This window comes from Octopus bimaculoides, chromosome 1, assembly GCF_001194135.2.
Source record: "Octopus bimaculoides isolate UCB-OBI-ISO-001 chromosome 1, ASM119413v2, whole genome shotgun sequence".
Classification (NCBI taxonomy): domain Eukaryota; kingdom Metazoa; phylum Mollusca; class Cephalopoda; order Octopoda; family Octopodidae; genus Octopus; species Octopus bimaculoides.
The window spans coordinates 152836704-152848450 of NC_068981.1; the positions used below are offsets into that span (position 1 = coordinate 152836704).

The 11747-nt window shown below is 35.1% G+C and overlaps 1 protein-coding gene across 6 annotated transcripts in view; it reads left to right on the forward strand.

The window, feature by feature from the left end:
- LOC106875834 (protein-glutamine gamma-glutamyltransferase K) overlaps positions 1 to 11747 on the forward strand; it is an 80063-nt gene that overhangs the window by 44337 nt on the left and 23979 nt on the right. Inside the window, exons 1-4 of one of the 6 annotated variants that reach the window (XM_014924123.2) lie at positions 5733 to 5968; positions 7483 to 7588; positions 10643 to 10856; positions 10995 to 11566. The exons of 2 other annotated variants lie outside the window; for them this stretch is intronic. In XM_014924123.2, the coding sequence (XP_014779609.1) occupies positions 7483 to 7588; positions 10643 to 10856; positions 10995 to 11566 (892 nt within the window). In that variant the 5' untranslated portion in view covers positions 5733 to 5968. Of the gene's footprint in view, positions 1 to 5732; positions 5969 to 7482; positions 7589 to 10642; positions 10857 to 10994; positions 11567 to 11747 lie in introns of those variants that run through there. 3 more of the 6 variants (XM_014924122.2, XM_014924121.2, XM_014924124.2) reach the window with 3 other exon arrangements.

Genomic DNA, 11747 nt, shown 5'->3' on the forward strand with positions numbered 1-11747 from the left:
ATATATATATATACATACATATACACACACACATGTATATGACAGCACAATTCATTGTACGTCTTTGGTATTCCTAGTAAGTCGATCAGACGTATAATCAAAGTAATTCAAACCGAAATCATCCAGTCTTTTCATAAATCTAGAACTCAGTAGAATCGTTTGAGCAGCGAACAAAATTCCTTATGATGCTTTTTCGGTTTCTGAGCGCAAATCCCACCGAGGTCAACTATACCATTCATCAACTCTACAGTCGATAAAACATAGCCCGAGTCAAATACTGAAAATCGATGATATCAGCTAACATCCACCCACAAAATTTCAGGTTTTGAGATTGTATTAGCAATTATGATTCAATGCATATTTCCTTATATAAGTTGTTTGGGTATGCACTGAAGGAAATTGTATGGCTGGCACGCAAGACAAAATGCTTAGCAGCATTTCGTCCGTTTTACGTTCTGAATTCAAATTAAGCTGAGGTCAGCTTTGCCTTTCATCCTTTTGGGATCGATAAAATAAGTTCTTGTCAAATACTAGGGTCGATGTAATCGACTTAGTCCCTATTGCAAAATGTCAGGCCTTGTGCCTGTTGTAGAAAGGATTATTATTATTAAAAGTAAAGCAGCGAACAGGCAGAATTGATAGCAGATCGGACAAAATGCTTAGCGGTATTTCAACCGTCTTTACGTTCTGAGTTCGAATTCCACCGTGTTCGACCTTACCGTTTATTCTTTTAGGGTTGATAAAACAAATACTCGTTGAACACTGGGGTCGATGTAATCAACTTACCCCTCCTTTCAAAATTGCTAGCCTTGTGTCTAAATTAGAAAGAAAAAAAAATATTTTTAAAAGTCAGTTTAGACTAGCTATAACCACTTAGACAATAATTATCAGTCAATTGTAAATATGACTTTCATTGCTTATTTTGTCTATGGCTGTTGTTGTTGTTTAACCCCAGGTCGACTTACTCAAACAAACATATCGTCGAAGACGTCCCAAAGATTATGTTATCCATGACAAGGATTACGTTATCCAATGTAATCTTTCGCTTTTCAGACCTCACAGTATTATTTGAAGGAATCTGTCTGTTAATTATGGCAAGCTCAGCAACCACATAGTGGCTACCGTATTAGCTATCTTCCAATCGAGACTTAGAAGAAAGCTTGTAAATTAATCAGTTTGTAACAGGAAATATTTATGTAATCAAGATTGATTTCACAAACATTGTTGTCCAGATGATAATGTCATTAAAGCCAGTTTCGTAAACGATGTATTCATTACAAAAGTAATGAAGACTAATCAACGTAAATGAGAATTTCTCGTTCTGAGTTTATGACAAGGGAAATAGGCCAAACTATAAATAAAAGCACTCTTTCCCATGACAGTTCTGTCTTTTCTATGCTATATATATATATATATATATATATATATATGTATATCACTACATTATCCTTTGTATACTTACCTTTTTCAAAAGTGTATGATATGAGGATGATTTGGCTATTATTTTTCACATGTCGATCTACCACACAAGTTCCTCCGTTGATATAGTGAAGGTAGTAGTAGTAGTAGTAGTAGTAGTAGTAGTAGTAGTAGTAGTAGTAGTAGAAGAAGAAGAGGCAGCAGCAGCAGTAGCAATAGTTAATGTTGTCGGTGTTTGTTTCGAGCCAATGATGACAGACATGCTTGGTATTCACTGCAGTTGTGTGGCGATTGAAATGAATGCTTATGATGGTGAATCTCGTTCACACTCCTTTGACGTAGACGATCCTGACTTAAGATTAGCTTTGATGACTGTTCTGATCTGATCTGCTGTGATGGGTCGAGAGGTTGCTGATGAGCCCTAAAATAATAGGTTGTAATCACATGTTGTTCTACAGAATATATGTAGCTACCGTCGAAATGAACAAAACGCACCAATTTAGCGGATAATCAATCAGTTTTTAATAGTCGATATTCTTATTTCACATTTTATAGCGGTTTATTTACTATAACTGTTAGCCTCAGATACTGTAACCAATTTCTACTCTGTGCTTCATTATTTTTTTTATTTTGTCACTTAATGGTTCACAGTCATATGACTTTATTCTCAAAAGACCGAGAAATTTTACCTAAATTTCTTCCGAAATTTCAAAGGCTACACAGGAAAGTATTTCTTGATGCTTTATCTTCGTGTGTTTCCTGTCATCTTTCTATAAATAGTTCAAACAGAATCTACATACTTCATGGTTTCTCGTCATTGCCTCAACTTAGAGATTAGGACGTACAGTAGGAGTGAAAATAAATGCATGAAACAGTCACAACAGAAAGTGGTTCATCATTATCATGACAACAACGGCTTAAACCAGTGGGTTTCGAAAAAAAGTAAAAAGATGAAGAGGAAAGCACAAAATACAGGAGATGCATCACAGATTTACTTCCAAACAACTTGTAAAAATAACTTATAATTAAAAGTTTGGGTAGCTTACATTTAGATAAATATAACTTACATTTAAATTGAAATAAAAATAAAGTTAATAAGAATATATTTAAAGATCTGATAATTTACACCAGAAAATATTTGCCTGACTCTTTTCAGAAAACAGTAAAGCATTTATTTGAAAAATAGATAAAATAGGAAATAGCTACTACTCGCTGTTGGTTTAAGGTGCCAGACACTAAAAATGATCGACAATTTTAGTTTAAACGAACTTAAGAAAGGCAAACTGAAGGCATTATCCAATCGAAAAAAAAGTAAGCCAACGAAGGACCTCTAGATGGCCGCTCAAGCTGTTAGATACAGCAGCAGATAATGAAATCACACCATATTGTCTCAAAAAACGAGTGGAAGGATATGCTGAATAATATAGCTCAAAACACTGTCGCAAAAAAGATGTTGAGATACGCAGGCAGACAAACATTTTAAAGAGCCAATGAAGTGCCTCTATGCGGTCATTCGGTCTGCTAGAACTAGAAGCCTAATCGCCTTCTAATAAAAAAAAAATAGCTGTTGAATAACATGGTCTTAGATTCCCTTCAAATAGAAAAAAGATGACATGAACACAGCTGATGTGCCTCTGAAAGTGGTCTTCTCGACCTGGGACTAAATAACAACCCCGGAGAAACTGCCTCGTTCTCTTCCAAATAAGGAAATATTATATTATCCACTGTGTGCAATTGTATATAATCTTCTCTGAAGTTATTTGTAATGGCGATGGTGCTGGGCTAATAGAAAATAATACAGACAAGAAGCGCTTAGCATTGCATTATATTTTGAGTTCGAATCACATAGTGTCTCGACTTCACTTGTTCTATTATTGCTGAAGTAGGCGAACAGAAGCTTTATATCGATTCAATTAATTCTACCCTGTCACTTATAACCTTGTCCTTCTACCAATAAACCATATTTTCTAAATAAAATCTCCAAAGAATATGATGCTAAATTCTTGAAATAAATTACTTTTGAAGAATATAAAACATCTGGAAATAACCAATCTGTATTCTTCTGTTCAATAAATATTATATACAACTATACTTTAAGCGTTCCATTTATTTGTTCGTTTGAAAACTGTTTTAAAAGAAACATGTTTCTAAGAGAATATATTTAATCCGAGAGTTTGATTTATTAGGACAGTGGTTCTTAACCAGGGTCTATATGGCCCTATGGGGATCCATATAAGATTTTGCTGTTAAGATTTATGCGCAATAAATTGGTTATATTTATACAATACACAAAATATTTTAACAGTATCATTTATACAATTCCTTAAAATACTTAGTTACAAAAATACAATAGGGATTTTTTAAACATAGGATGATTATGGGAGTCCAATATAAGCAAACAAGAATTAAAGGGGTCTATATGCAAAAAATGGTTGAGGACCACTGATTTAAAGAATGAAAAAGTAAAATTTATAATCGGTAGTAAATTCTCAAGAATGACAATATTTGAAAATGTTTGAATAAGACAACACTTATTGGATGAAAATTGAACCCAAGTTTTGTCTTAGAAAAATGAAATAAGAAGAAAAGTAATTAGAAAAGCCGCCGCTTTTAATACAATACCGTAAATTATATTTCTGGTGTGAATGGATGGAAAGTATGCTTTAGGCATTAAATTAAAGTGAGTTTGAACACATCGAAAATATGAAAGAAATATTAGTCGGTAAACTATGATCAAATAAAAATGAAATTATTCAACAACTATGTAATCGACTTATCTACTTCTCCGAAATTGCTGGCTTTATGCCAGCAATTTCCGGAGAAGGGGCAAGGTAATTACAACGACCACAATGTTCAACTGGTTCTTATTTTATCGACCCCGGAAGGACAAAAAATGAAGTCTACTGCGGCGGATTTGAACTCAGAATGTAAAGAGGGTCGAAATGCCGCTAAGTATTTTTGTCAGACATGTTAACGATTTTACCTGCTTGTCGCCTCCATATTGATGAAATATATTAATATTTTAATTTTCTTGACACAGAACTACTTTCTAGGTAATAATAATTTAGAATACAGCATAGCATTAAATATGATTAGGTCTCGAATCAGTCCTCTTTGGAAGTAGAGGTATTAGCTTTCACATGAAGCTAGAATATTTTTGAAATGCCCTAATCAATGGTGGAAATATGGAGGGTATGCAAGGAAACGGCGTTCCCCTGCCTTTTTGATCAAGTTGTCCGGGAGTCCATCAGACCTTGATGACTCTTTTCATGGGATCTAGAGTATAACACCATATATTTTTGAAGGCCCGGAGTGAGGGCAGTTGGCAAACTCAAGGGTTGCCCCAGGCCAAGTTATAATACCTAACCCTCTTCTCTTCCGAATCTTAACCTCATTGACCCCTTGTTCTTTGAATTCATTTCCTTTACTGACCCTAATGGACCTTCACACGACTAACCTTCCGGTTTACTACCTCCTGTATAATATATAATCTAAATTAGAACTCAGTTAACTCTCGTTTCAATCAGTTAATTATAATGGAATAATAGCTTCATTTTTGTGAATCTATGTCGAATATTGTAACGGATTGATAAATTCATCGACAAAATACAATCAACAGAGAATCGATTAAAACAGTATATATTTGATATTATTAGTTCGTAGGTCACCTTTATAATCGTTTAAATCGATTGATTACCCTAGGTCAATGCAGAGCACAAATCTCTTTGTCTAAACCAAGACTACCTTATCCAATGTGTTCGTTTTGGTTTACGATAGCTGAGTGTGATTTGAGGAAGATTTGGTTGCTATTTCTAGCAGAACTAGGAACCATGTAGAGGCTCTGTATAATGGATTCACTCATTTAATAAGTGAGTAATCGATAGGAACTAACAAGGGGAAGAAAAGGGCTACATTAGCCCTATTACTGTTAATTAATTACATTGCTGACAAATTAGAAACATGACAATCATGTTTAAAATGCAATTGAGGGCCACTTATGGTGGTCTAAGTCTCACTGTGTCGCCAAGAATGTGTACCTACATCTGTTTTATAGATTCTTTGATTGCAAAGCTATTTCTCCACATTCTTTCGGTAATTGGTTACTGAATTATAAATGGATATTTTAAGACACATTAAGTGGATGTTATCAAATGTTGAAAGCTAGTGTGTGTATGTGTGTGTAATTTAATTTACACTCACACACACACACACACACATACACACACATACACACACACATACACACACACATACACACACACACTCGTATATATGGACTGCTGTCAGTCAACTCCATCTTGTTGTAGGCTTTCGCCGTTGCAGCAAGAACAGTCGAAAGAGCCTCCTGTCTGAGGGTCACAATATCACAGATTTTGTTGCCAATTGCAGCTTTAGAACTCACTCTCTACAGAGTTTGGTGTTGCCTGAAGACTCCTGATGTTAAAGAAGCTGCCGTCTTGCTTGAAGTCCACAACCACACTCCTATTTCGCTGAACCTCATTGTAGAGAATCTTGGTGACACAGAAAAGGTACATGTTGAATAACACAGGTGATAGCATTACATCTCACCCTTATCCTATGCGTACAAGAGAAAGCTTGGACATTTGTTCACCTATCGTGGAATTGAAGTAGCATGGTAATAAATTTACTGAGACAGCTAAACCAGAGAACATTTAACAAGCGTTTTCTATGTGCCATCTCGAATGCTTAGATGAGATCAACAAAGGTTAAAATATAAGTGCTAATGTTTTTACGGTGTTATACTTGGAGCTGTCGGCTTTTGAAAAGCATATTGGCCGTGTGCCTGGTCTTCTAAGATCTATTCAACCTTTCAAGCAGCGTTGACTCAAAGTTGCTGCTGCTGAGTCTCGGAAATCGTACCTTAACCAGGGCCCTACTAGCAACAGAAAGGAACTGTAAATCACTGTTTTTACCGTAGACGGCCTAGTCACACTTGTCTTTAAAATGACAACTATACTAACATCTCCCCGTTGCAGTACGATATATTCGTCACTTCTTGATGATATATTAACAAAGGCTCAGCGCTCGGGCTGGCTTGTTCTTAGAACACAATGTATTCACATGCACACACGTTTGCACACAAACACATACATATATGCATACATGCATCTTTTTCTCTCCTCTCTCTCTCTCTCTCTTTATCTATCTATCTATCTATCTATCTATCTATCTATCTGTGTGTGTGTGTGTGTATGTGTGTGTGTGTGTAAGTGCGTGTGCGTGCGTGCAGATAAATATGAACTTTTTCATTATGTTAATAACTATGGGAATACATTACATACAGCTGAATTCAACATACTAAAAAACAGTACAAGTATAAAATATATACAATGTATATTTGAAGCTTAAGCTTCTATTAAAATTGTTTATCAGTTCTATCTATCTATCTATCTATCTATCTATCTATCTGTCTGTCTGTCTGTCTGTCTATTTATCCATCTCTTTGTCTGTCTATCTACTTGTCTGTCTGCCTATCTATTTGTCTGTCTATCTGGCTAATTTTTGGCCTGCCCATCTATCTATTTGTCTGTCTGTCTATCTATTTGTCTGACTATTTGTCTAGTTGTTTGTCTGTCTATCTGTCTGTCTATCTGTCTGCCTATCTACTGTTTATCTGCCTATCTGCTTATCTATCTATCTATCTATCTATTTGTCTGTCTGTCTGTCTGTCTGTCTGTCCGTAAAATTTTCTATCTGCCTGTCTATTTATCTATCTATCTGTCTATGTATATATCTGGTTGTCTGTCTCTCTATCTATCTGTCTGTCTGTCTGTCTGTCTGTCTGTCTGTCTGTCTGTCTGTCTGTCTGTCTGTCTGTCTGTCTATCTATATATCAGTCTACAGACGTATAACCATACGCATATTTATTATGTCTTTTTATTTATCTCGTGTTTATATATATATAAATTTAAATATCTGATATTTCATTCATTATCTGCATGTATAATACTTCTATATACAATTATTATTTTCCAACATTTAGATCAACTGTAAAAGCTTTGTATTCATCACCTGCCCTATATGTTCCTATTTTGACTTCAGATGGACAAACGCCATCAACAAGGAAGCACAGACCGTCTTAAACACTGGCCTTTTCTCAACTATTTTAACCGATCCCGAAACATGCCTCCTGTCTGCCCCCCACCTGGTTCGTACAGTTATTATATGTTGTTATTGTTGTTTAATACCTTGGTCAATTCTGATACACCCAAGGTATTCCAGCCGTGACAATCCCAGTTTTTTTCTCGCAGAATCATATCTATGATTTCTTCATTGTTAAGACAGAGTATTGTGATTGACTCGAAGAATTTATAGGATGATTCGATTACCAATATATACTAGTATATATGGCGATCACTTAACCTTAAAATGTCCCCTTAAAAGGAAGTGTCTGTCTTATATTCTGGATATAAAATATGCACATTAATTGCTAGTGATGTACTTATGGCTGATAGTAGGCTAAACCATGCCTTCCTACCCATGCGTTGTCTTATAGGCCCTGCAGTTGATATATTCACATATATGGTGATTTGATTACTGTGGAGGGGCGTACGATTTAACGTTTCGGGATTTGCTCTTCGTCAAAAAAAAAATGAAAACGGAAGGACATTTAATTGCTAGTTCTGGCTGGTCAAGTAACCACTTAGAGATTCTACCAATGACATGTTATTACATCATTGTTGTTTTAGATTTTAATTATTTAATGTAACTATGGGATCGCCGTTTCATTTTTTTTTAATAATTTTATATTTACTTGTTCTTATTTTTGTTCTTTAATGTTGCGGATGTTAATATAAATATTAATCAAAGAGAACGATCTCAAATTCTTGGTAAAGAAGTAGTTGTAATGATGGTTGCAATGATAGTGATAACGATGAGGATAGTGATGAAAATGGGGCAGAAGAAGAAGAGGAGGAGTAGGTTGACGTCCACGACAATGTAGCTGCTTCTACTGTTCTTGATAGTTTTAGTTTTCTCGCTGATATAATTACAAATGCAGTAGTAGTAGTAGTAGTAGTAGTAGTAGTAGTAGTAGTAGTAGTAGTAGTAGTAGTAGTTGCTGTTATTGTTGTCGTCTTCGTTGTTTAGCCCCAGGTAATCTCTGAGCAATCTATGATCAAAAGCATTAGTGTTATTTTTATTTATTTATTTATTTATTTATTTATTTTTAGTATTGTGTTCCTCGAACTACATTTTTTTTCTACTGTGTCCTTTTTTTTAACACTTTGAAGTGTGATCTAAAGGAGATTTGGCTGCTATATCTAACAAGTCGAACGATCACGTGGAAACTCTCATATTGTAATCGTCTCTCGCTCTAAACAGAAATTTATAGTAACCATCTTTGAAGAAACTTAAATAATATTTTACACAAGTTCATCGTAAACTTTGTAGCGAAACGTTGAAACTTATGTTTATATATTCTGGATTTCACGTTGTTGTCGGTGTTGTTGTTGAGCTCCAGATCAACCCAGTTCGAACATCTATTTACGAATGCGTTCCAGTCATGACCAACCTGTCATCATGCTTTTATTTATATATATTTTATTTATTATTATCTTAATATATAAGTATATAAAGCTCTACTGCATTGTGTAATGTGTTCTTCATTATTTTAGAAAATAAGGTGTGATTTAAGGGAGATTTAGTTCTTATTTCCAGCAGGCCGAGCAGTGACAAACAAACTCCCACTATGTGGGGTAACTAGAAATGTTAGAGTACCGATGATATGAGAGCTTAAGGAAGAGTTCGTTGCACGAGTATTAGCTTTTTTCCTTTTCTGCTGAGTAGACTGGAGTACCGTGAAACAAAGAACCTTTTTTCAAATATACAACGCGTTGCTCGATTCAGGAATCGAACTTAAGACCTTAAATTCGTGAGTCCAATACACTAACCGCTGGATCACGCGCCTTCATTAGAGAATAGTTAAAGTAGATAATAATTGAAGTCAGGTCCTATAAATTGATATTTTAAATCCTTATAGTAAATATTTACGAAATCATGTCATGATATGTGTGTACGCGCATGCGCGAAAATGTGTGTGCGCGCGCCTTAAAACACTATGGTTAAAAGCTTCATCTTTTCCAACTAACAACAAAGTGTTCAGTATCTGTCCGCATAGAAGCTTGCAGAGCGCAGTATGCATACATACATACATACATACATATATGTGTATCATACGTGTGTGTATATATGTATGTGCGTATATATGCATATTTACATATGTATGTATATTTACACACACATATATCTATCTATATATATATATATATATCAGCATGTATATATATATATATATATATATATATATATATATATATATATATATATATATATATATATATCAGCATGTATATATATATATATGTATGCATGCATATATATATATGTATGTATGTTTGTTTATATGCATGTGTATATATATAAATATATATATATATATATATATAATGTTTTTAATGCCCGTAGTTACTTTTTCGCCGTTTTATGAGAAATTTGGAGACCGAGATTTTCAGGAGACTTTTGTTGTAATTGGCGAAGCAAAAGATAAACCAGTGGCATGTCCAGATGCTTCACATCGGCGCTTTATTTGTTGCCCTGAAAAGTAGCATCAAAATTATCATTCTGTCTGCAAGTCGGCAATGGCTTTGTCTTATTGATCGTCAATAGCAAAAGGTGGTTTATAATATGATATATCACAGCAGACCTAACTTGTACCGTTTTGAGAAGATACTGAATGGGGTAAATTTGTCGAAGATAAACCAAGCAATATCGGTAAACATACGGCATCTTTTTGCTGCTAAATGTGCTTCGAGAATAATGTAGTATGTCCATTGTGATGATGTACGAAAGAGCTCATGAGCTAGTATCTAATGCATGAGTAAATATATAGTGAATGAGTCTATAGCAAATATAAAAATCGAAGTATTGTGCTTTACTTCGACTTAATAGCAAACTCATCACGGCCGACTGTATTAGCACATGAGCTCTTTCAAGTATCACCACAAAGAAAATACAATACTTGGTTAACACAACAGTACAAATATTGTTGTGCTACCAGCTCCGGTTATATCCGAATAGGACTATGTTACGTGCGTAGATAAAAATATAAAAACGTATTGGAATATGAAAGAAAATAACAGGTAAGAAACTGAAAAACTGCTTACACGAAAGTATGAATTGTTGTTATTCGATATTCTTCCAGACACAAGCAGCAAAGATAAGAAAGATCCTATGGGGAGAATGCCGAGGGGAAATGTAAGACATTTTGGTCCCCCCTTTATGGGTCCGCCCATGCCAGGTGATGGTTTTGAAGGGTTTCCACCACCACCACCTCCTTGTGCAATGAATCCTCCCCAAACGAGAAAGAAAAAAAACGCCGAGAAAGAGCGCTTGCAGGACGTGGAAGGCGAACCTAGGTGATTATGACTTATCGTAATAAATACTTTATGACAAACTTTCACAATTGATCAGAACTTCTATGCAATATTTTTTTAATGTGAAGGATGAGAGGTATTTTTTTAATGGATAGTACATGTATGGTTGTATTTTCTTAGATATGAGGATAATACAGAGAAACGACCTAAAAGCCCGGCAGCGACGCAGGAACGAAAATCGGAGGCCAAAGAAAAGGATGTAAGAGAACCCAGGCAAGAAAATCACCATAACAGAAATGATCCCTGTGACAAACAAAGTGATGTTGGCAGTCAACATCGAGATTCTTCTGCTTTTGACACTGAATCAAAGTTTTCGGATTTAGAGAAGAGTAATAGATTTTACCCTTATCCAGAATTCGACAGGCATGGTATGATGCCTCCATTTGGTATGATGCCTATGGGTTACGGTCCTCCTGACGGCATGAGACCTCCAGTGTATATGAATTATCCAGAAAAGCCTGTAGATATGTCTCGCATGACAATGGATTTCGAAGGCAACTACATGGACAATAATGGACAATTCATGGATCCCTTAGATATGCAACAGCATAACGAAATGGATCTTCCTAGGGAGAATATGAACTTCCGTCCTCCATATATGGACCAATTTCATGGAGATATGGATGGTTGTGTGGATATACCTCCCATGGAAATGAAACGTTACACTCAAAGACGGAAAGATGGGTTTGATGGTAAGTAGGAAAGAAATCCATTAAATTGTATGGTGTCTCCTTAATATAATTCATGCTTGCACATATAGACACACTTAAATTGCAAACACAGAAAACCCTTGGGATACAAACTATACATACATACATACATACATACATACATACATACATACATACATACATATATATATATATATATATA